General features: G+C 43.5%; 1 protein-coding gene across 4 annotated transcripts in view; it reads right to left on the reverse strand.

Annotated features, from left to right (window-relative positions):
• Positions 1–27,232, reverse strand: part of klhl22 (kelch-like family member 22) — a 106,274-nt gene that overhangs the window by 57,621 nt on the left and 21,421 nt on the right. For 3 of the 4 annotated variants that reach the window (XM_063031722.1, XM_063031719.1, XM_063031720.1), the window contains one exon: positions 14,252–14,417. In XM_063031722.1, coding sequence (XP_062887792.1) covers positions 14,252–14,417 — 166 coding nt within the window. Of the gene's footprint in view, positions 1–14,251; positions 14,418–27,232 lie in introns of those variants that run through there. The other variant, XM_063031721.1, reaches the window with a different exon arrangement.

Here is a 27,232-nt window from a genome sequence, read left to right on the forward strand (position 1 = left end):
CATGATGCCAATTTAAACCATACCTCTGCCTGCACATGATCTATTATTCCTCAATTCCCAACCTGTTCATCGGTTTAAATGCTATCTTTTCTGTTTCCATCACCCGAGACCTCGGCCTTCACCCTGTCTTGCGCAGCTGGATCCTGGAGTTTCTGTTAGATTGCCGGCAGGTGGTAAAAGTGGGCTCCCTCACCTCTGTCCCTCTGACTCTCAACAGGTACCCCTCAGGGCTGTGTCCTAAACCTGCTCCTTTACTCTCTGTATACCCATGACAGTGTCACCACCCACAGCTCCAATCTACTAATTAAATTTGCTGACAATACTACACTGATTGGCCTAATCTCAAATAATAACGAGCCAGCCTACAGAGAAGAAGTCATCACCCTGACACAGTGGTATCAAGAAAACAACCTCTCCCTCAATGTTAGTTGTGGACTACAGGAGGAATGGAGACTGGCTAGCCCCATTGACAACAATGGATTTGGGGTTGAGAGGGTAAATAGCATACACATCACCGAGGATCTCATGTGGTCTATGGATACCGGCTGCGTGGTGAAAAAAGCACAGCAATGCCTCTTTCACCTCAGACGGTTGAAGAAGTTCGGCATGAGTCCCCAAATCCCAAGTACTTTCTACAGGGGCACAATTGAGAGCATCCTGACTGGCTGCATCACTGCCTGGAATGGGAACTGTACTTCTCTCAATCACAGAACTCTGCAGAGAGTGGTGCGGACAGCCCAGTGCATCTGTAAATGTGACCTTCCCACTATTTAGGACATTACAGACACAGGTGCGTAAAAAGGGTCCGAAGGATCACTGGGGACTCGAGTCACCCCAACCACAAACTGTTCCAGCTGCTACCATCTGGGAAACAGTACCACAGCATTAAAGTCAGGACCAACGGCTCCGGAACAGCTTCTTCCACCAAGCCATGAGACTTATTAATTCACACTGATACAATTATATTTCTATTTATATTTCTATGCTATATTCACTGTGGTGTTGTACATACTATTTATTACAAATTACTATAAATTGCATATTGCATATTCAGACAGAGATGTAACATAAAAATTTTTACTCCTCAGGTATGTGAAGGATGTAAGAAATAAAGTCAATTCAGTTCAATCTGGCAGCACCTGTATGAATACTTGCCTTGTAAATCTTTAAACTTTCTGCCTCTCACCTTAAATCTATACCTTCTAGTCTATCGCAATTCCATCCTGGAGAAAAAAAGACTGACTATTTATCCTACCTATGCCTTTCATAATTTTATATACTTCTATCAGATTGCTTTCCAACTTCCAGAGAAAACAATCCACATTTGCCCAGTCACTCCTTCTAGCTACTCTCCAACCCAGGCAATATCCTGGTAAATCTCTTCTACGATCACTCCAAATTCTCACATCTTTACTGTAATGAGGCAAGCAGAACTGTACAATGCCCCAGATGTGGCCTAAAAAAAGCTTTATGTAACTGCATCATGACTTGCCAACTTTTACACTTAACAGGTTGATCGATGAAGGCAAGTACACCAAAGTCCTTCTTTTCCACCTTGTCACTTGTGTTGCCACTTTCAGGGAACGCAAGATCCCTCTGTTTATCATGCTCCTAAGGGTCCTGCCATAATAGTAAGGAAGGAAATGGCAAAATATTTAGATAACTACTTGGTATGTTCTTCCATGAAGACAGGCACAAATAGTAGGAAAATTTCTAGAATCCTAATTAGTAACAGTTGTAGATAATGAGATTAATCAGGATCAGCATGAATTTATGAATGGAGGGCTATATTTGACTAATATGCTGAGGTTCTTTAAGGATGTGACTAATCAAATAGATAAGGATAAAGTCGATATAGCACGTTTGGTCACAAGATCTTTCAATAAGGTCACACACTAGAGGCTGTCAACAAAGTCAAAGCACATGGGTTGGGGGGCAGTGAAATATCCTGACATGGATTGAGATTAGGTTATTGGACAGAGAGCAAAACATCAGAATAAACAGGTCACTCTCAGGTTGTCAGGCTGTGACTGGTGGGGTAGTACAGGGATCACCCTTGGTCTATTCACAACCATTATCAATGTGTCAAATTTATAAATTTACTGATGATACAGAACTAGACAGGATTGTGAGGAGGAAGAAGGAAAGCAGCATGAAGGAAATGTACACAATAACATAGGAGATAATATGGAAGGAGTGAAGCTATCCACCTTGGAGCACAACACAGAACACCAGAATATTTTTAAATGGTGAAAGATTGGATACCGCAAGTAACAGCATGGAGGTGAGAAGAAATCCACTGGCTTCCATGGGACAAATAGGAATAACAGCCAAGAGTGATGTCACCCAGAGGCATTGGAGTTGGATAATACATCATTGAAACAAAGGCTATTTAGGAGGAGGCTGGAGGTAAGATTATGTTTGTCACCTTCAAAAAGTTGCAAAGCTGTAAATTTAGGATCAAACCCATGTTAATTCTTAAGTTGAACAATGTTAAACCATAGGATAATTTCAGTTATGACTTGCCCAGTCAGTCACTGATAATATATGATGGTTGGCTTGGATTTAAAAGGCCGAAGGGTCTGTTTCTGGGCTAAATGACTGGATCACTGCACAAAGATAGAATTCTTTAATTTTATCTGTGTGTTATGACACATGGTTCCAATAACATCCAGAGAGAAACATAGAAAATAGGTGCAGGAGTAGGCCATTCGGCCCTTTGAGCCTGCACCGCCATTCAGTATGATCATGGCTGATCATCCAACTCAGAACCCTGTACATGCTTTCTCTCCACACCCCCAATCCTTTTAGCCACAAGGGCCATATCTAACTCCCTCTTAAATATAGCCAATGAACTGGCCTCAACTGTTTCCTGTGGCAGAGAATTCCACAGATTCACCACTCTCTGTGTGAAGAAGTTTTTCCTCATCTTGGTCCTAAAAGGCTTCCCCTTTATGCTTAAACTGTGACCCCTCGTTCCGGACTTCCCCAACATCGGGAACAATCTTCCTGCATCTAGCCTGTCCAATCCCTTTAGAATTTTATACGGTACAATAAGATCCCCCCCGCCCCATCTTCTAAATTCCAGCGAGTATAAACCTAGTCAATCCAGTCTTTCTTCATATGAAAGTCCTGCCATCCCAGGAATCAATCTGGTGAACCTTCTTTGTACTCCCTCTATGGCAAGGATGTCTTTCCTCAGATTAGGGGACCAAAACTGCACACAATACTCCAGGTGTGATCTCACAACTGCAGTACAACTGCAGTAGAACCTCCCTGCTCCTGTACTCAAATCCTCTTGCTATGAATGCCAACATACCATTCGCCTTTTTCACCGCCTGCTGTACCTGCATGCCCACTTTCAATGACTGGTGTACAATGACACCCAGATCTCGTTGCACCTCCCCTTTTCCTAATCAGCCACCATTCAGATAATAATCTGTTTTCCTGTTCTTGCCACCAAAGTGGATAACCTCACATTTATCTACATTAAATTGCATCTGAAATGAATTTGCCCACTCATCTAACCTACCCAAGTCACCCTGCACCCTCTTAGCATCCTCCTAGCATCCTCCTCACAGCTAACACTGCCACCCAGCTTCGTGTCATCCGCAAACTTGGAGATGCTGCATTTAATTCCCTCGTCTAAATCATTAATATATATTGTAAACAACTGGGGTCCCAGCACTGAGCCTTGCGGTACCCCACTAGTCACTGCCTGCCATTCTGAAAAGGTCCCATTTATTCCCACTCTTTGCTTAATATCTGCCAACCAATTCTCTATCCACATCAATACCATACCCCCAATACCACGTGCTTTAAGTTTGCACACTAATCTCCTGTGTGGGACCTTGTCAAACGCCTTTTGAAAATCCAAATATACCACATCCACTGGTTCTCCCCTATCCACTCTACTAGTTACATCCTCAAAAAATTCTATAAGATTTGTCAGACATGATTTTCCTTTCACAAATCCGTGCTGACTTTGTCCGATGATTTCACCGCTTTCCAAATGTGCTGTTATCACATCTCTGATAACTGACTCTAGCATTTTCCCCACCACCGATGTTAGGCTAACCGGTCTATAATTCCCCGGTTTCTCTCTCCCTCCTTTTTTAAAAAGTGGGGTTACATTAGCCACCCTCCAATCCTCAGGAAATAATCCAGAATCTAAAGAGTTTTGAAAAATTATCACTAATGCATCCACTATTTCTTGGGCTACTTCCTTAAGCACTCTGGGATGCAGACCATCTAGCCCTGGGGATTTATCTGCCTTTAATCCCTTCAATTTACCTAACACCACTTCCCTACCAACATGTATTTCCCTCAGTTCCTCCATCTCACTAGACCCTTGGTCCCCTACTCGTTCCGGAAGATTGTTTATGTCCTCCATAATGAAGACAGAACCAAAGTAGTTATTCAATTGGTCTGCCATGTCCTTGTTCCCCATGATCAATTCACTTGTTTCTGACTGTATTGGTTTGTCTTAACCAATCTTTTTCTTTTCACATATCTATAAAAGCTTTTAGAGTCAGTTTTTATGTTCCCTGCCAGCTTTCTCCCATAATCTTTTTTCCCTTTCCTAATTAAGCCCTTTGTCCTCCTCTGCTGGACTCTGAATTTCTCCCAGTCCTCAGGTGTGCCGCTTTTTCATAAAATACATACTCTCTCAAAGTCATATCACTATAATCTGTTCCTAATAATTCTTATAGTAAAGAGTTCAAGCTATTCAGTTATTAAATTACTACTACACCCTATCCTCGTTATATGCCTCTTCAGACTATGCGGATTCACAGTTATGTGAGGAACCTATTTCTACCAACGTCTCGTTATATGCGTCCAAAACTCACAGTTATGCGAGGATCACTGCCTTCCCGCCAATACAAGTCAGGTGTGCACACCTCACAGTCTCACTGTTGGGACGAGAAGCACCGCTTTCCCGCCAATACAAGTCAGGTGTGCGCACCTCACAACCTCACTCCCGCCAGTCTCGCATTGGTTTTGGCAAGGCGTGGATGTGCGATCTTTAACTTCTGTTGGTTTTACCTACGGTGCAGTGATTTCATGCTTGAAATATTTAACTATGCCTCCTAAGCGTCCAATGTCATGTCCTGGGCCATCAGCCAAGCGTCAGAGAACTGCTTTAACACTTGAAAAAAAGTTGGAAATTATAAACAGCGCGGCATCAGCTGAAGGTAACACAGTTCTGGGACGCTACTGTCGGGAACAGAATCTTGCCTTTAAAGTTGTTTTGTTGCTTGACAATGCACCAGCCCATCCAGTGAGGAGGATGCTAAGAGGATGCAGGGTGACTTGGATAGGTTGGGTGAGTGGGCAAACTCATGGCAGATGCAATTTAATGTGGATAAATGTGAAGTTATCCACTTTGGTGGCAAAAATAGGAAAACAGATTATTATCTGAATGGTGGCCGATTAGGAAAAGGGGAGGTGCAACGAGACCTGGGTGTCATTATACACCAGTCATTGAAAGTGGGCATGCAGGTACAGCAGGCGGTGAAAAAGGCAAATGGTATGCTGGCATTTATAGCGAGAGGATTCGAGTACAGGAGCAGGGATGTACTACTGCAGTTGTACAAGGCCTTGGTGAGACCACACCTGGAGTATTGTGTGCTGTTTTGGTCCCCTAATCTGAGGAAAGACATCTTTGCCATAGAGGGAGTACAAAGAAGGTTCACCAGATTGATTCCTGGGATGGCAGGACTTTCATATGAAGAAAGACTGGATGAACTGGGCTTGTACTCGTTGGAATTTAGAAGATTGAGGGGGGGATCTGATTGAAACGTATAAGATCCTAAAGGGATTGGACAGGCTAGATGCAGGAAGATTGTTCCCGATGTTGGGGAAGTCCAGAACGAGGGGTCACAGTTTGAGGATAGAGGGGAAGCCTTTTAGGACCGAGATTAGGAAAAACTTCTTCACACAGAGAGTGGTGAATCTGTGGAATTCTCTGCCACAGGAAACTGTTGAGGCCAGTTCATTGGCTATGTTTAAGAGGGAGTTAGATATGGCCCTTGTGGCTACAGGGGTCAGGGGGTATGGAGGGAAGGCTGGGGCGGGGTTCTGAGTTGGATGATCAGCCATGATCATAATAAATGGCGGTGCAGGCTCGAAGGGCCGAATGGCCTACTCCTGCACCTATTTTCTATGTTTCTATAACAGTGTGTTTCCCACCGCCTAACACAACATCGCTGATTCAACCACTTGACCGATGTGACCCACATTCAAGGCGTACATTTTTTTTACCGCGAACTATCTCTCAGATGCTGCAAGCAACAGACGATTTTGAAAATCCCGGGAGTTTACCAACAGTGAGGGAATGGTGGAAGTCGGAACACTTGGCACAAATGGCGATGGACATGGACCCAAGTTTAGAACGGAGTCAGCATTTCAGTTGTTCCTTGCCGTCAACCCTTTTTCCCTACAAGCAAATTTATGCTGAAAAACAAAATGTTGCCAAGCAAACAACCCTCACCACTTTATGCAAATCGCTGTAATCTTCTGCTGCCGGCAGTCCTAAGAGTTCTGTGAGTCTTCCTTCACCCCTTGCTGTGCTTGATATTATCCTGACGACCACAACCATCCACCTTATCCATGTAAAGCTGCCCAACACCACAACAACCACTCGTCTCCTAGAGCGAACACACCTGCCACTGTTGGTGAGTACTGTACACCAGAGGAGGTTAACTTTCTATGATTTATTACACTGAATATTACCTTAAAATGATTAAATATAATACAAATGTTGTCTTGTAGTACTGCTTTTGTGTCATATTGGTATAAAAATGTGAATAAATTACAGATAAAACATATTTAGGAAGCCCTCTGGAACGCATCCTTATTTTCTCCATTTAATTATTCACATTATGCGATTTCATATTATGCGTCAACTTCAAGGAACATATTCCTCACATATAACGAGGATAGGGTGTATCAGTAAACTGGAATTATCTATTGCTGCATTTACAAAATGGCTTTGTGCCACCTGGTGACTGGAAATAGATATTGCAGAAAAAAGTCAGTTCTCTTAAACCTCTGAACAGCTGATTACAAAGATTACAAGTCCAATGACATTTTGCTGATATGCTTTAGAAGCTTAACTTTTTTCCTCAGGCCTATATCAACAATACCCAATGTTCTCTAGCTGTGTACTCCCCTCCTATGCCTAATTCTCTCTTCCAAGGTCATTCTTCAAACCTTCCCACTTAATCCCTCCAGCATTCTCATGCTTCCATCAAAGCCCCCCCCCCAGCTTTTCAGTATCTGAATTCTCCCTCAAAATCCATTCCTCCTGTAGCCCAACTCTCCAGTGATGTATTGTTACTCACTGAAACCTGAACTTCTAGTACTTTAACATAAACAATTAAACCCATCTCTCTGGTGCTTTAGTGCTCCATGATCATCATCTCCTCTGCTGGCTATAATTTTTTCAGACTATTTGTCAACTATTCAGCAGTTAATGAGCAAAATTTTCTCCTAATGAATCCTGAGAAGAAACTAAAGTGCTGTAAAACTCAGCAGATCAGAGGCAAAATGTGTAAATCAGCATTGCGGATCAAGACAGGAAGCTGATGCAGGATCTCAGTCCAAAATGTCAATTTACTTTACATATGCAGCTTGGCCTGCTGAATTCTTCCAGCACTTTGACTTGTTCCTGATTCTAGTCTGCTTTGTCTGAATACTGGGAAAACCGAATACAGGTGCCTCCCCCCGCTTTTCGAACGTTCGCTTTACAAAACCTCACTGTTACGAAAGACCTAGATTAGTACCCTGTTCTCGCTTTCAGAAGGTGTTTTCACTGTTATGAAAAAAAGCAGTGCGCATTAAAAAATTCAGTGCGTGAAAAAATCAGCACGCAATAAGAGGCAGTGCGCGCCCCGACCAGCCGCTCTCCCCCGGATTCGGAACTGCATTCTCGCCGGCATTGCTTAAACACGTGCCTGTGAGCAGCCGTTAGCAAGATGAGTCCTATGGTATCGGAAAAGCTAAAAGAGCTCGTAAGGGTGTTACACTTAGTGTAAAACTAGACATAATTAAGCGTTTTGATCGTGGTGAACGAAGTAAGGACAAAGTGAGTTTGGCTTGTGGAAGCTGACGAAGATGATGTTGAAGAGGTTTTGGCATCCCATGACCAAGAACTGACAGATGAAGAGCTGATGCAATTGGAAGAAAAAAGGATAACAATCGAAACTGAATGAGTAATGATAAAGTACGACTTTAATTTTGAAAGGGTACGTCGGTTTAGGGGATATTTGCAGGATGTTTGAGTCCTTACAAAGAACTGTATGATAGAAAAATGCACGAGGTTCAGCAGTCAAGCAAGCTTTCCACATCAGCCACAGCAGACGACGAACCTTCGACATCGAGGCGGCCCGTCATAGGAGAAGATGAGCTGCCTGCTCTAATGGAAACAGACGACGAGATGACACCCCAGTGTCCCACCACCCCAACCCCCAGGCCACAGACAGATACCGATTCGCGGAGAATGCAACGGTAGCCGGGAAGCACACAGCACATCTTTAAGAAAAAAGCCGAAATAAACATGCTAATTAATTAGGTGCTGCCGACACGTAATTGTCGGCCCAGATCAGAGACGACGCAATCGACACTGATCTGGGCCGACAATTACGTGCCGGGTGGCACCTAATTAATTAGCATGTTTATTTCGACTTTCTTCTTAAAGATGTGCTGTGTGCCTCCCAGCTACCGCTGGACCCCTGCATGCTTTGCGGCAATGTATCGCTCGGCCGCCTGGAGGGTGGGGGCCACTGCACCACCCAAACTCTGACTCAGCCTAACACACCATCATCAGTGTACTCTGTGCTGTCTTCCCGACTCCACACTGTACATACATTATTTCTACTTTATATTGGCTGTGTATTTTTACATGTTGTTTGGTATGATTTGGCAGCCTCATAGCTTAAAGGTTACTGGAGAGCGCTTGCGCCAAGTTTTTGCCAACAGCGCTTGCGTGAGATTTTCTGCCGACAGCGCTTGCGTGAGATTTTCGCTATGGAGAACAGTTCAGTAATGATCGTAGAAAAGTATTTCTACGTTATATAGGCTGTGTATTTATCATATCATTCCTGCTTTTACTATATGTTACTGTTATTTTAGGCTTTATGTGTTATTTGGCATGATTTGGTAGGTTATTTTTGGGTCTGCGAACGCTCACAAAATTTTCCCCTATGAATTAATGGTAATTGCTTCTTCGCTTTACAACATTTCGGCTTACGAACCGTTTCATAGGAACGCTCTGCCTTCGGATGGCGGGGGACATCTGTAGTATACTTTAACAAGTAGGTGACTTGGGCACTGACTTCCTTTGGCATCCTGCCTCAGCCTGAGCTAGATACTTTGCAACTTTGGTATCAATCTTTACAACAGGAAGAGCTCACCGCTATAGAAACTTTTCCTCCATGCAAGTGCATTTCTAGCTGGCTTCCTATATTCCCTCATGTAAACTTGGATTCTTCCAGAAGTTTACTGCTTGAATCCCTACACAAATCCCACTTGCAAATATCCCTATCCTCCCTGATATATATCAGTATCCAGTTAAGCCGACAACAATTAAAAATGTTTTTGAATTACTCCATAGCCTCATCCCTCCCAACTCACACAACTATAACTCTGAAAAATATGTAGGCTCTGCCAATTCTGACCTGCAGTTAATACTTAAATAAATCTGCTGTTAGCAGCTGATGACATGGCTATCAAAGCCCTAACATCTGGAATTTTCACTACCTCTCTACCATTCTTTAAAATTTTCCTTACAACCCAGTTTTTCATCAGACTGGTTCATCATCCTTGACTAACTCATATCAATTGCTAACAGCTGATCAACTATCATGTTCCACAGCCAAAGGAATCAACCTTGTTGTGGGTGCTGTTGCAAAGCAAAATGTATAACTTCAACCCGTAAGTGCACCACCCGGACCACTAGTACCCCCAGGGTCAAATCTCATGTGAACTTTCATTATAAATACCATTACATCAATGATCAAGGATATTTTTGGCTGAGTGTGTATTTTGATTCATGCTGAAAGTATTTTGATTTATGCTACAGCACCAGATATGACATAACCATCATTGGATGTATAGAAGGACGTTGGTGACAGGGTCAGAGCTCTCTGGAAGTGAGACAAGTTGATAGGGTTGTAAACAAGACATAAAGCATGCTTGCTTTTATTACTGACTTCAAGAGTCAGGAATTCATGTTGCAGATTTATAAAACTACATTTAGGCCACATCTGGAGTATTGCATTCAATTCTGATCACCCCATTGTAGGAAGCATGCAGACTTTTACCGGACTGTCTGTCTGTCAGTGAGGTTAAAAGACCTGTTGAAATTTTTTAAGATTATGAGGGGCATAGATAATCTTTTTCCCCAGAGTTGTCTCTGAATGTGAGCAAAACAAAAGAGATGATTGTTGACTTCAGGAGAGCACGGAGCGACCACTCTCCACTGAACATTGACAGCTCCTTCGTTGAGATCGTTAAGAGCACCAAATTTCTTGGTGTTCACCTGGCGGAGAATCTCACCTGGTCCCTCAACACCAGCTCCAGAGCGTCTCTACTTTCTGTGAAGGCTGAGAAAAGTCCATCTCCCACCCCCCATCCTCAACACATTCTACAGAGGTTATATTGAGAGCATCCTGAGCAGCTGCATCACTGCCTGGTTCGGGAATTGCACCATCTCGGATCACAAGACCCTGCAGCGGATAGTGAGGTCAGCTGAGAAGATCATCGGGGTCTCTCCTCCCGCCATTACAGACATTTACACTACACACTGCACGCGTAAAGGCAACAGCATTGTGAAGGACCCCACACACTCCTCATACAAACTCTTCTCCCTCCTGCCATCTGGCAAAAGGTAACGAAACATTCGGGCTCTCACGACCAGACTGTGTAACAGTTTCTTCCCCCAATCCATCAGACTCCTTAATACCCAGAGACTAGACTGACATCTACATCATTTATTATTATATTGTAATTTGTCCTCTACTGTGTCTATTGTCTTGTTTATTATTTATTGTACTGCCCTGCACTGTTTTGTGCACTTTACGTAGTCTTATGTAGGTCTGTAGTCTAGTGTAGTTTTTGTGTTGTCTCACTTAGTCTAGTGTAGTTTTGTGTTGTTTCATGTAGCACCAGGGTCCTGGAGGGACATTGTTTCACTTTTACTGTGTACTGTACCAGCAGTTTATGGTCAAAATGACAATAAAAAGCGACTTGACTTGACTTGAAATGTCCAATACTCAAGGACATGCATTTAAGGTGGGTGGTATATCCAAAGGAATTGAAAGGAGATGTGTGGAGCAAGAACTTTTTTTTTTACAGATAGGTGGTGGGTCACCTGGAATACACTGCCAGGGGCTGCTAGTGGAGGCAAATAGGATACAGGCATTTAAGAGGCTCTGAGATAGGTACATGAATGTTCAATGAATGGAGGAATATGGACATTGTGTAGGCATAAGTGATTAATTTAGTTAGGCATTTAATTACTAGCTTAATCAGTGGGCTAAAGAGCCTGCTGTATGCTGTTCATAAAAGAATTTGAGGCACATTGGTATGTCACGCTTACAAATTTCTACAGCTGTATAGTGGACAGCATTGTGATTGGATGATTGGAGGCACCAATGCACATGATCACAAGAGTCTGCAGAGGTTACAGACTCACTCAGCTCCATCACAGGCAAAGCACCCTCTACCACCAAGAACATCTTTGAGAGGTGGTGCCTCAAGAAGCAGCACCCATCATTAAGGACCCTCAGAATCCAGGACGTGCCCTCTCCTCGTTACTACCATTAAGGAGGAGGTACAGGAGCCTAAAGACCTACACACTACTTTTTAGAAGCAGCGTCTTTCTATCTACCAGACCAGACTTGAACAGACCATAAACCCATGAACACTATCTCATTATTCCTTTTTCCTGCAGTATTTAGTTCTCTAATTTATAAATTTTTGTGTCTTTATACTACAGTGATACCACAAACCAATAAATTTCATGTCATATGTCCGGGATAATAAATCTGAATCTGATTTTATGCTCTACACAACCAAATACGGATTCAGTTAAAGGGATGGAGAGATGAGAACTAGAGTGCCAAGGTAGGGAGTGGAGTGATCGTGGGGAAAGATTGCTAAGCCTACATACAAAGATAGGAATCGAATGGTGGAAATAATGTTCGAAGTTGCATCTATTTCAATACAACAGATATTGCAGGTCAGACACTTGAGCTTAGAGGATGCATCAGCACATGGAATTATGACATCGTAAGACTTGGTTGCAGGAGGGGCAGAACTGGCAGCTCATCGCTCTGGGTTTCTGTTGTTGTAGACATAATAGACATAATTTTTTTTAGCATGTCGCACCAGACAGTCAGCTGGTCTTGTCTGGCGCATGGTGTCAGGATTGGTCTCCTTTCGGATTAACCGGGTCACGATTTGAACACTCCTGACTCAACCCCTTTTTTTTTTACGAGGCCGAGTGGCTAGCTTGATGCTCAACCCGGCACAGATGGAAAGCATGCTCGGGAGTGGACCGACTTGGATTCGAACTCAGGAGTCTTCGCTCCAGAGTCCGGCACTGATCCCATTGCACCACCAGACAGTAGTAGACATGATAGAGCAGGGGGTTAAAGAGGGAGGGGTGCCAATACTAAAAATGTCATAGCAGTGTTCAGATAGTACAGACTGGAGGGCTCATCTACTGAGGCTATATGGGTGGAACAGAGAATTAAGAAAGGGATAACCACGTTAAATGGAATCATATTATAGACCACACAATATAGAGGAGCAAATCTGCAGACAGATAGCAGAAAGTTGCAAGAAAAAATGCAATGCGGCAGACTTTAACACCGTAAATCAGCTAGTTGCTTTGTTTGTGTCTCCCCTCTCACTGTGAAAGAATGACACCTCTTTTTCCCTTTATTAGGGAGGAAGAGAGCATGTGGTATGTCAAATTGTCAGGTAAGTGATTAGTTTTTGATGTACTGCAGATCATAGATCATTGATGTTCTAACATTTTTACTGTCACTCATTTTTTGGGGCACTCTTTTGTTTTCACAGAAACATAGAAAACCTACAGCACAATACAGGCTCTTTGGCCCACAAAGTTGTGCCGAACATGTCCCTACCTTAGAAATTACTAGATTTATCCATAGCCCTCCATTTTTCTAGGCTCCATATACCTATCTAAAAGTCTCTTAAAAGACCCTATCGTATCCGCCTCCACCACCATTGCCGGCAGCCCATTCCACGCACTCACCACTCTCTGCGTACAAAAACTTACCCTTGACATCTCCTCTGTACCTATTTCCAAGCACCTTAAACCTATACCCTCTTGTGGCAGCCATTTCAGCCCCGGGAAAAAGCCTCTGACTATCCACACGATCAATGCCTCTCATCACCTTACACATTTCTTTTGTTGATATTGTATACATTCTCTGATATTAAATGGAAATACTGAAAAAATAAAGTTGTGTGATAATAGGTGATCTTAACTTTCCACATATCGACATGGTCACTTTGGCCTATTTTATGATGTTCCTCCAGGTACCCCAAAACCTCATTCTTAATAATTGACCTTATGAGAGCAGAGATGTCCAAATGACTAGCCCCTTATTTTCTAGCTGAGTTCTGTTGTTCATTATTCTCCACGTCTGAGACACCTCTGATCACCAGCAACCATTGAGGACCTTGAGTGGTTGATCAGGATATCAAATTCTGACAGGTGTCAGATGCCTTTAAAGATGGTCCTCAACTTTGCCATGACCCTAAATGGAAACTGATGTGTATAAGTGTGCCTTTTTAGATTAACATATAGCCCACATTGAAACATGAAGGCTAGGGTAAAGCCAGATTATATCTTGTTAGCTGTGTATCTTAGAAATGTGCAATGATATTAACAACCAACAAGACAATGGCTGTAAATCAGTCATTTCTACAATTATGTGAGTTTTCATGCAGGTGGTTATAGCTTTTACTCCACTGATTGCCAGTGAGGCCATTCCATTTGTAGGACATAAGTAGATCCAGTAGGTCTGAGATCCAGGGAATTTCTCATATGCTTATGGATTTGGTGATAAGGTATTGTGATTTGTCTCATTTCTGGTGTAAAGTCCATAGGGTTTGGTTTCATGTATCTAATATATTCTATTCCTAGCTGGCAGACTTCTTTCTGGATTAAAGTAGGTCATTAAGCTTCTGGGGTAAATTAATAGTCCATTACCTGTATCTGACAAGCAGCCACCAGCACATCCTGCACATTGTCCAGGTTCAGCTCTATCGTAGAAGTGTAAATAAAATCCAAAATTTTGCACATGACCACGTAGGATATGTCATGTAAAAATATCTCCTTCTCCTGCATCTCCCGCAGCCCACCAGCAAACATTCCCCTGCAAACAAGAAAACACTGATCAAATTTAACTCTCATTTGAAATTATTGGCCAGAAATTTACTGAAGACCGTCCCAAAAAAATCCATAGTACAAGAGTCTCACATATAACTCAAGTGACACTGATTATAATAATATGTCACTCTGCCCTGGACCACAGCAGTTTTGAGTTGATAGCCTAAAAAGTTAAGCAGGATTAGACGTTCCAAGGAAGAAACAGATTATAATTCAGCATTCATGTGCATCACTACACATTCACCCAAAAAGGACAGCAGTCACTATATCAAAACCAGCCATAACAGCATGCACAATCTGTCAGGTTAGAAGGCACTGGTTTCTAATCTTCAAACAGTATCACTATACTGTAGGCTTGATCTGAGGATCTAATGGATGAATCAGTGGAATCAGGATTTAAAGAATTATCAGCATAACAAGGGTTAAACTAACATGTAGGAAATACATTCCTGACCTAGCCCTCATGAATTTACTCATTGGTAATGAATCCACCTGCATCTTTTTATAGGAGTGACCACAAAATCTTTAAAAAGTCTTCATATGAAGGATAAGACATGAGAACTGTTATGAATCTAAAAAGATCCAGGAGCTCATATTGACCATCTATGCCTTCTACAACAGTCTATTTTAGCCTTTAATCTCATGGTCTGCATATCCCACACCCTGATTACTTTCACGATTAACCTTGATTCAGTGTCAAGAGAACTCAAAACCCACACCTCAAAAGGAAGACTCAAACTACCATGGCTACAAGATGGAACTACATTTATGCCACAGTGGAAGCAGCATACCATGAACACAACTAAGCAACTCCACAACCAACATATTGGAACAAAACTTATTAGCCTTAATCACATCTGGTCATGAATAACAAAATGGCTGATATTAGGAGGCATCTTCAAATACCTCCATAAAAAATAACATTTGGAGTCCAACTGAGCAATAAATAAGGCTGAATAATTTGAAATCACCTTAAATTGTAAGCACCTGGGTCCCTACCTTCATGTCATTCTTCAGCCAATTTTGATTCATTCTACACAACATCACAAAACAACTGAGTAAACAAAATACAGCAAAAATTGTGGGTCAAATTACAGTGCTGAAGCTTTGTGGTCTAGAATTTGCAACACTTCTACCCGAACTATTTCTGAGCAAGCACACAGTGACATCTCCTTGACCATGTGGAAAATAGACCAACATGCAGGACAAATAGTTCCAACATAAGCTATACGATTAAAGACGTTGCCAATAATAAAACATAACCTAGTAATACAAAGAACTGGCATCAAAGGGTCCTATTAAGAGTAAAGTTAATGAGAATTCTGGAAGCACAAAGGAAAATAGTTTTGTTGGGAGAGAAGGGGCAATTATCCTAAAGACATTCAATGACCTTCTTCCTTCAAAGGTCCAAGGAGTGGGGAAGTGTTTATATTTAGACAGTTTATTCACAACTCCTCAGATAATGAAGCAAGTACATCATTTAGGCATAGGGCAGAAGTTTCAAGCAACACTTGAGTCATAAAGTGACAGGCAATGATTATTTTCAGCCAAGAACCTTAAACATATTTCCCTTCAAATGCCCCACTATTATTAACTATAAACTCAACTGAAGTCATATAAATAGTGTGGAAACAGGAAAAGATTGGAGGCTGAATATCCTGTGACAAGAGTCCTCTAAAGGGTTCACCATCTACTAAAGTAGCCAGAAGTTGATAAAATACATGCCTGGACGAGAACAGCTCCGACAAAATTCAAGAAGATTGATGTTATATGGCAAAGTAGACTGCTTGATCAGAATTATATTCACCATCTTTAAGTTCAAAAGCTGTGAGGTAATGTTGCAGTTCTATAAAACCCCGGTTAGACCACATTTGGGGCTATTCTGTTCAGTTCTGTTCACCTCATTATAGGAAGGATGTGGAAGCTTTAGAGAGAGTACAGAGGAGATTTACTAGGATGTTGCCTGGATTAGAGAACAGGTCTTTACAAGATAGGTTGAGCAAGCTAGGGCTTTTCCCTTTGGAGCGAAGGAGGGTAACAGACAACTTGACAGAAATGTACAAGATGTTAAGAAGCATCAAGTGCAGAGCCAGAGACTTTCTCCCATGGAGGAAATGGCTAATACAAGGAGGCATAATTTTAAACTGATTGAAAGAAGTATAGAGAGAGTAACAGAGTTCTGCGCTTTTTTTTACACTGAGTGGTGAATGCATGGAACACCCTGCCAGTGGTAGTGGTGAAGGCAGATAAATTAGGGACATTTAAGAAACTCTTAGACACATGGACAATAGAAAGATGGAGGCTATATAGGAAGGAGGGTTAGATTGATCTTAGAGTAGGTTAAAAGATTGGCACAACATCATGAGCTGAAGGGCCTGTACAGGGCTGTAGTCACCGTGTTCTACTTATTTCCTTTATTAGTATATTCCACGTTTTTTTAAAAAAAGCATGGTAGTAACTTTCTAGGAATTGTCAGTTGGGAAAAAGCTGGTTGTAATTCTCTGTTGTGTAAATTAGTGGTGAATTACTGTTGCATTTTTCTGGACAGTGCACAGGACTCAAAATATGAAGGAAATTGCAGGGGTGGGGTGTGGTAGCTACACAAAATGAAGGCATACTGTCCCCAACCTGAATGGGTTTCCTTTACTTCAGTAAGCAGCTACCATTGGGAACTGTGAAGATAGCACCTTAGCATAGAAATTACCAGAGGAGTATGAAAAAGATGAAAAGTGCAAAATACCGTGAAGGATAAATATCTCTCCAGTAACATTTCATAGAAACATAGAAAACCTACAGCACAATACAGGCCCTTCGGCCCACAATGCTGTGCCAAACATGTACTTACTTCAGAAGTTACCTAGGGTTACCAATAGCCCTCTATTTTTCTAAGCTCCATGTACCTATTTAAGAATCTCTTAAAAGGCTCTAACATATCCGCCTCCATCACTGTTGCCAGCAGCCCATCCCATGCATTCACCACCCACTACGTAAAAAAACTTACCCTGACATCTCCTCTGTACCAACTTCCAAGAACCTTAAAACTGTGCCCTCTTGTGTTAGCCATTTCAGCCCCGAGGAAAAAGCCTCTGACTATCCACACAATCAATGCCGCTCATCAACTTACACACCTCTATCAGGTCACCTTTCATCCTCCACTGGTCCAAGGAGAAAAGGCTGAGTTTACTCAATTCATTCTCATAAGGCATGCTCCCCAATCCAAGCAACATCCTTGTAAATCTCCTCTGCACCCTTTCTATAGGTTCCACATCCTTCCTGTAGTGAGGTGACCAGAACTGAGTGCAGTACTCCAAGTGGGGTCTGACCAGGGTCCTATATAGTTGTAACATTACCTCTCGGCTCCTAAACTCAGTCCCACGGTTAATGAAGGCCAATGCACTGTACGCCTTCTTAACCACAGAGTCGACCTGCACAGCAGCTCCGACCCCAAGATCCCTGATTCTCTACACTACCAAGAGTCTTACCATTAATACCATATTCTGCCATCATATTTCACCTACCAAAATGAATAACCTCCCACTTATCTGGGTTGAACTCCATCTGCCACTTCTCAACCCAGTTTTGCATCCTATCAATGTCCCACTGTAATCTTTGACAGCCCTCCACACTATCCACAACATACCCAACCATTGTGTCATCAGCAAATTTACTAACCCATCCTTCCACTTCCTCATCCAAGTCATTTATAAAAGTCATGAAGAGAAGGAGTCTCAGAACAGATCCCTGAGGCATACCAACCTCAATGTAGAATATGACCCATCTACAACCACTCTTTGCCTTCTGTGAACAAGCCAGTTCTGGATCCACAAAGCAAGGTCTCCTTGCATCCCATGCCTCCCTACTTTCTCAATAAGCCTTGCATGAGGTACCTTATCAAATGCCTTGCTGAAATCCATATACATCTACTGCTCTACCTTCATCAATGTCATCCTCAAAAAATTCAATCAGGTTCATAAGGCAAGACCTACCTTTGACAAAGCCATTCTGACTATTCCTAATCATATTATGCCTCTCCAAATGTTCATAAATCCTGATTCTCAGGATCCTTTCCATCAATTTACTAAGACTCACTGGTCCTTAATTTCCTGGGCTATCTCTACTCCCTTTCTTGAATAAGGGAACATCTGCAACCCTCCAATCCTACATAACCTCTCCTGTCCCCATTAATAATGCAAAGATCATTGCCAGAGGCTCAGCAATCTCCTCCCCCGCCTCCCACAGTAGTCTGGGGTACATCTCATCCGGTCCTGGAGATTTATCCAACTTGATGTTTTCCAAAAGCTCCAGCACATCCTCTTTGTTAATGTCTATATGCTCAAGCTTTTCAATCCGCTCTAAGTCATCCCTACAATCGCCAAGGTCCTTTTCCGTAGTGAATACTGAAGCAAAGTATTCATTAAGTATCTCTGCTATCTCCTACGGTTCCATACATACTTTTCCACTGTCACATTTGAATGGTCCTATTCTCTCACGTCTTAAACTCTTGCTCTTCGCATTACTTGTACAGTGCCTTGGGGTTTTCCTTAATCTTGCTCGCCAAGGCCTTCTCATGGCCCCTTCTGGCTCTCCTAATTTCATTTTTAAACTCCTTCTTCCTAGCTTTATAATCTCTATCATTACCTAGTTTTTTGAACCTTGCATAAGCTTTCCTTTTCTTTTTGACCAGGTTTACAACAGCCTTTGTACACCACGGTTCCTGTACCCTACCATCCTTTCCATCTCACTGGAATGGACCTACGCAGAACTCCATAATATCCCCTGAACATCTGCCACATTTCTGCCGTACATTTCCCTGAAAACATCTGTTCCCAATTTATGCTTCCAAGTTCTTGCTTGATAGCTTCATATTTCCCCTTACTTCAATTAAACACTTTCAATGGACAATAGACAATAGGTGCAGGAGTAGGTCATTCAGCCCTTCGAGCCAGCACCGCCTGATCATGGCTGATCATCCACAATCAGTACCCTGTTCCTGCCTTATCCCCATAACCTTTGATTCCACTATCTTTAAGAGCTCTATCCATCTCTTTCTTGAAAGCATCCAGAGACTTGGCCTCCACTGTCTTCTGGGGCACAGCATTCCACATATCCACCACTCTCTGGGTGAAAAAGTCTTTCCTCAACTCCGTTCTAAATGACCTACTCCTTATTCTTAAACTGTGGCCTCTAGTTCTGGACTCACCCATCAGCAGGAACATGCTTCCTGCCTCCAGCATGTCCAATCCCTTAATAATCTTATATGTTTCAATCAGATCCCCTCTCATCCTTCTAAATTCCAGTGTATACAAGCCCAGTGGCTCCAATCTCTCAACATATGACAGTCCCGCCATCCCAGGAATTAACCTTGTGAACCTACGCTGCACTCCCTCAATAGCAAGAATGTCCCTCCTCAAATTTGGAGACCAAAACTGCACACAATACTCCAGGTGTGGTCTCACCAGGGCCTTGCACAACTGCAGAAGGACCTCTTTGCTCCTATACTCAACTCTCCTTGTTATGAAGGCCAGCATGCCATTAGCTTTCTTCACTGCTTGCTGTACCTGCATGCTTGCTTTCAGTGACTGATGTACAAGAATACCTAGATCTCGTTGTATTTTCCCTTTTCCAAACTTGACTCCATTTAGATAATAATCTGCCTTCCTGTTCTTACCACCAAAGTGGATAACCTCACATTTATCCACTTTAAACTGCATCTGCCATGCATCCACCCACTCACCCAGCCTGTCCAAGTCACCCTGCATTCTCATAACATCCTCCTCACATTTCACACTGCCACCCAGCTTTGTGTCATCCGAAAATTTGCTAATGTTACTTTTAATCCCTTCATCTAAATCATTAATGTATAATATAAACAGCTGCTGTCCCAGCACTGAACCCTGTGGTACCCCACTGGTCACCACCTGCCATTCTGAAAGGGACCCGTTAATCGCTACTCTTTGTTTCCTGTCAGCCAGCCAATTTTAAATCCATGTCAGTACTCTGCCCCCAATACCATGTGCCCTAATTTTGCCCACTAATCTCCTATGTGGGACTTTATCAAAGGCTTTCTGAAAGTCCAGGTACACAACATCCACTGGCTCTCCCTTGTCCATTTTCATAGTTACATCCTCAAAAAATTCCAGAAGATTAGTCAAGCACGATTTCCCCTTCGTAAATCCATGCTGACTCGGACCTATCCTGCTACTGCTGTAATGTGTCGTAATTTCATCTTTTATAATTGACTCCAGCATCTTTCCCACCACCGACGTCAGGCCAACCGGTCTATAATTCCCTGTTTTCTCTTTCCCTCCTTTCTTGAAAAGTGGGACAACATTAGCCACCCTACAATCCATAGGAACTGATCCTGAATCTATAGAACATTGGAAAATGATTACCAATGCATCCACGATTTCTAAAGCCACCTTCTTAAGTACCCTGGGATGCAGACCATCAGGTCCCGGAGACTTATCAGCTTTCAGACCCAACAGTCTATCCAACACCATTTCCTGCCTAATATAAATTTCCTTCAGTTCATCCATTACCCTTGGTCCTTTGGCCACTATTGTATCTGGGAGATTGTTTGTGTCTTCCATAGTGAAGACAGATCCAAAGTACCTGTTCAACACACCTGCCATTTCTTTGTTCCCCATAATAAATTCACCCGTTTCTGTCTTCAAGGGCCCAATTTTGGTGGTAACTATTTTTTTCCTTTTCACATACCTAAAGAAGCTTTTACTATCCTCCTTTATATTCTTGACTAGTTTGCCTTCGTACCTCATTTTTTCTCCGCGTATTGCCTATCTGTTGCTCTTTAAAAGTTCCCCAATCCTCTGGCATCCCACTCATCTTTGCTATGTTATACTACTTCTCTTCTATTTTTATACTGTCCTTTACTTCCCTTGTCAGCCACAGCCTCCCCTTACTCCCCTTGGGATCTTTCTTCCTCTTTGGAATGAACTGATCCTGCACCTTCTGCATTATTCCCAGAAAAACCTGCCACTGTTGTTCCACTGTCACTCCTGCTAGGGTATTGTTCCATTGAACTTTTGCCAGCTACTCCCTCATAGCTCCATAGTTCCCTTTGTTCAACTGTAATACTGACACTTCCGATTTTCCCTTCTCCCTCTCAATTTGTAGATTAAAACTTATCATATTATGGTCACTACCTCCTAATGGCTCCTATATCTCGAGGTCCCTGATCAAATCCGGTTCATAGTTCTCTTCCTATCCCTCTCCAATGTTATGGTAAAGGAGATAGAATTGTGATCACTATCTCCAAAATGCTCTCCCACTGAGAGACCTGTCACCTGACCAGGTTCATTTCCCAATACCAGATCAAGTACAGCCTCTCGTCTTGTAGGCTTATCTACATATTGTGTCAGGAAACCTTCCTGAACACACCTAACAAACTCCATCCCATCATAACCCCTCGTTCTAGGAAGATGCCAATCAATATTTAGGAAATTAAAACCTCCCACAACCCTGATATTATTACACCTTTCCAAAATTTGTTATTGACCCCTTCCTGTTTCTAACTTCCACCCACAGAGACTCTGTAGACAATTACTCCATGACTTCCTCCTTTATGGCAGCTGTGACACTATCTTGATCAGCAGTGCCACACCGCACTTCTTTTGCCTCCCTCCCTGTCCTTTCCGAAACATTTAAAGCCTGGTACTCTAAGTAACCATTCATGCCCCTGAGCCATCCAAGTCTCTGTAGTGGCCACAGCATCATAGCTCCAAGTACTGATCCACGCTCCAAGCTCATCCACTTTGTTCATAATGCTTCTCATATTAAAATAGACACATCTCAAACCATTGGTCCGAGCACATCCCTTCTCTGTTGACTGCCTGTCACCCTTCTCGCACTGTCTCCAAGCTTTCTCTATTTGGGAGCCAACAGCCCATTCCTCCATCTCTTCAGTTCGGTTCCCACTCCCCAGCAATTCTAGTTTAAACTCTCCCCAATAGCCTTAGCAAACCTCCCTGCCAGGATATTGGTCCCCCTCGGATTCAAGTGTAACCCGTCCTTTTTGTACAGGTCACGCCTGCTCCAAAAGAGATCCCAGTGATCCAGAAATCTGAATCCCTGCCCCCTGCTCCAATCCCTCAGCTACGCATTTATCCTCCACCTCACTCTATTCCTATACTCACTGTCACGTGGCACAGAGCAGTAATCCCAAGATTACTAGCTTTGAGGTCCTGCTTCTCAACTTCCTTTCTAACTCCCTGTAGTCTGGTTTTAGGACCTCCTCCCTTTCCCTACAGGGCCAGACTCTGTGCCAAAGCCTTGGCCACAGTTGGTTCCCCCAGCTAGGTTGTCCTCCCCAACAGTACTCAAACAGGAGTACTTATTGTTAAGAGCAACAGCCATTGGGGTACTCTCCAGTATCTGATCCTTGCCCTTCCCTCTCCTGACTGTTTCCCACCTATCTGTATCCCGAGGCCCCAGTGTGACTACTTGCTTATGGCTCCTCTCTATCACCTTCTTACTTTCCCTGACCAGATGAAAGTCATCGAGCTGCAGCTCCAGTTCCCTAACGTGGTCCCTAAGGAACTGCAGCTCGACATACCTGACGCAGGTGTGGCCCTCCAGGAGGCTGTGAGTCTTCAGGACTTCCCACATCTGACACCCAGTACAGAACACTGGCCTCACAGACTTACCTTCTGTTTCTATTCTTCACAGGTAACCTACCTCGCCTCGACCCGTTATTGCCAAAGCCTCGTTGAGCCAAAGCCCTCCTAATCTGCCTCTACTTTACGCCCACTCTATAAAGCTGTCTTTTTATACTCTTCCTGCCATTCCAACTCGCTGATGTCCACACACCTGCACAGTCATTCCTTGATCAAACCGCCAAAGAAAAAAGATCGCCTTTTATGCTCTTCCCGCCAGTCTAACTCGCTATTTCATTTAGCTACTGGGCACTTCTGATTTAAGATGGTGCCTCTGAAGTCAGGCAAAAGCTTACTGGCAGATCAAAAGGCAAGAAATTCCACTAAAACATTACTAATAACACTTCTGTTGAGGTACATTGTGGTAAACTATCACCGCAAACAATGCAGAGGTGAGCAAAATGAAGGTGACTCAAGGGATGAGCTGCTCTGGTGCATTACATGTTCAAGACGATTTCGGAGATGGAGATGGTGTCAGAGTTGGGGATGGACTGCAGCGAGCGACCCAGAGAGGAGTCAGAGGAGGTTCAGTACCTGTCCACCTAAACCAGGAGCTAGGTTGGCTCAGCGCTGAACCGATTTGTTAAGGTCAAGGACGGCTCTCGGCTGGGCGGCAAGGTCTAGGCCCAGAGCAGGACATTCAATGAGGGACAGGACCCAGTATTTGGATGATTTAAATGCCAGCCCAGATAGACTGGAAAGGCAAGATGTTGGGACCAGAGGCAAGGGTCGGGCTGATTCCATTCTCTCTTCTGTGATTTTCACTCCTCTGTCTGTGGCGCTGAGGCTGTGAGGCTGCTCTGGCTGCTATGAACTTTCTGTCTGTGAGCTTCATGACAATTTGCCTTAAAATGAGGCTTTGGGCCTATTCTAGCTGCTCCAGGATTTGTGTCTATGGACTCAACTTGGTTCAGAATGCTGTTGCTTGCTTTTATTGTTTGCATGATTTTTGGTTTTTTCCCCTCTTTCTTTGTGCTTTGGGTGTTGGTCTATTTTGCTAAATTGGTTCTTCTGGAACATCTTTGCAAGAATAAGACTAGGGGCTGGCACTACCCAACTTTATTTTTTTATCATTGGGCTGCTAACATTAGCCATATAGCATACTGGATAGATGATACAGTTGTACTTCCTGGATGGTTAGAGATGGAGCGTGAGGATATTCCATGGGGGCAATCATTATGTTCCCTATTTGGTTAAATAAAGCAACACACATCAAAGTTGCTGGTGAACGCAGCAGGCCAAGCAGCATCTATAGGAAGAGGCGCAGTCGACGTTTCAGGCCGAGACCCTTCGTCAGGACTAACTGAAGGAAGAGTGAGTAAGGGATTTGAAAGCTGGAGGGGGAGGGGGAGATGCAAAATGATAGGAGAAGACAGGAGGGGGAGGGATAGAGCCGAGAGCTGGACAGGTGATAGGCAAAAGGGGATACGAGAGGATCATGGGACAGGAGGTCCGGGAAGAAAGACGGGGGGGGGGGTGACCCAGAGGATGGGCAAGAGGTATATTCAGAGGGACAGAGGGAGAAAAAGGAGAGTGAGAGAAAGAATGTATGCATAAAAATGAGTAACAGATGGGGTACGAGGGGGAGGTGGGGCCTAGCGGATATACTGTGATATACTGCGTCCGGTGCTCCCGATGTGGCCTTTTATATATTGGTGAGACCCGACGCAGACTGGGAGACCGCTTTGCTGAACATCTACGCTCTGTCCGCCAGAGAAAGCAGGATCTCCCAGTGGCCACACATTTTAATTCCACATCCCATTCCCATTCTGACATGTCTATCCACGGCCTCCTCTACTGTAAAGATGAAGCCACACTCAGGTTGGAGGAACACCACCTTATATTCCGTCTGGGTAGCCTCCAACCTGATGGCATGAACATTGACTTCTCTAACTTCCGCTAGGCCCCACCTCCCCCTCGTACCCCATCTGTTACTCATTTTTATGCACACATTCTTTCTCTCACTCTCCTTTTTCTCCCTCTGTCCCTCTGAATATACCTCTTGCCCATCCTCTGGGTCACCCCCCTCCCCGTCTTTCTTCCCGGACCTCCTGTCCTATGATCCTCTCGTATCCCCTTTTGCCTATCACCTGTCCGGCTCTCGGCTCTATCCCTCCCCTTCCTGTCTTCTCCTATCATTTTGCATCTCCCCCTCCAGCTTTCAAATCCCTTACTCACTCTTCCTTCAGTTAGTCCTGACGAAGGGTCTCGGCCTGAAACATCAACTGCGCCTCTTCCTATAGATGCTGCTTGGCCTGCTGCGTTCACCAGCAACTTTGATGTGTGTTGCTTGAATTTCCAGCATCTGCAGAATTCCTGTTGTTTCGGTTAAATAAAGCCTGTTATAGAGGCAATCCCATTATCCATAGCACCATACAGATGTGGAGACAAATGGGGAAGCATTTGAAACTCAGAACATTATCTTTTCTTGTACCTATATTAGCGAACCTCTTTTATCTCCTCATGTATAGATGGGGCCTTTGATACATGGTGAGAATTAGGGATATGCAGCGTTGGAGACTAATACATACAAGGGAATTTTGCATCATTTCGGCAGCTCCAGGACAAATTTGGATTGCAAAAGTGTTATTTTTTCAGGTATCTCCAGCTAAGACACTATAAAAGATCACATCTTTCTGGTTTTGAGATGGCAGAACCTGTTAAATTAGATAATCATTTAAGATCATGTTCTTTGCTTATCTGTATGATGCCATACAAAACAAGTGTCATACAACAATGGATAATATTAAAAAAAGAGTGGGAAAAGGAGTTGGGTACAGAGATAGAGGAGGTTATATGGAATGAGGCTTTGGAGTATATTAACTCCTGTTCCATCAATGTCAGACATTGTTTCATACAATTTAAAATCCTACATAGACTACATTACTCAAAAGTAAGGATTCATAAAATATGCCCCCAATGCGTGAGAAATGCAAGTCCTCGGAGACAAATTTGTTACATAGTTATCCTTTACGTCCCAGGATACAAGAGTATTGGAAGCAAGTATTTGAGGTCCTATCGAAGGTACTAGAGGTTCAGATAATACCAGACCCCACTTTAATAATTTTTGGAACTTCTGCGAGGTCAAATAAATTCCAGGCTACCCAGCAACAACTCCCGACCTATGGCATACTTAATGAAGGGAAACTCATACTGATGTTCTGGAAAAAGGAGGAAACTCCATCACTCAGACAATGGCTGGCTGCATTAATGGATACTCTGCATCTAGAGAGGATAAGATACGTTATCAAGGACTGACTCAAGGAATTAAAAATTTGGCAACCATTACTGTTGTATTTAGAAGAGACCGACAGCTGAACTAAGTGTGGGGGGCGGTGGGACTTAAACAGCACATACAGGGGGGTGAGGGGAGGGGAGGGCTGGGAAGGGGAAAGGAGACGGGGTGGTAGGGTTTCCTTTGCTTTTTGCTTGTTTACTATTGTGACGAGAATACACATAAAATTAAGATGTTTGCTGGCCTGGGTTAGCATCAGTGACATCAGCAAGTGGTCTGCCACCTGCCCTCAGGGGAAGGAGAGATAAGGAACAATGGAGCAGCGTCTGGAGATGTGTAATGAAGGGACGGGGGAGAGAGAGCTGTCTGGAGCAGCTCCCCCCTTTGAACCTTGAACTGTTTGAAGTGATGGACAGGCGATACCCCAGCAGGGGGATAAAAAGGGACAGGTTCGCTAAGGCAGGACACACGCCACCCGAGGTAACGAGACCCTGGAAGCGGTACACTTCTCACGAGTCGGTGGGAAGTACCAGACAACGGCCAGGGTGGAAAGGTACGATCAGCGGGAACCCGGTGTGTGTCCGCCCTTGCCTGGGTGCCGGGTTCACTGCAGAGGATCGACCGCATCTGGAGGAGGGGTCACAGTCGGTGACCTCAGGTGACATCACCAAGGACCCGCCCAAAAGCTGTTTGTGAGCCATCTCGCCGGTCTGTGAGTGAAGCCGTGTCTGAATAATCAGTTGTTCCTGTTCCCTCTCTCTCTCTTCCCCCCACGTTGTCCATCGCCATGGCAACGATTACTGCGAACTGAACTACTAAACTGGACTGAACTTTGAGTCACTTTGAAATTTGGTCATTTACCCCTAGACAACGATAGAGCTTGATTGATGCTGT

The sequence above is a fragment of the Mobula hypostoma genome, chromosome 23 (genome assembly GCF_963921235.1).
Source record: "Mobula hypostoma chromosome 23, sMobHyp1.1, whole genome shotgun sequence".
Taxonomy (NCBI): domain Eukaryota; kingdom Metazoa; phylum Chordata; class Chondrichthyes; order Myliobatiformes; family Myliobatidae; genus Mobula; species Mobula hypostoma.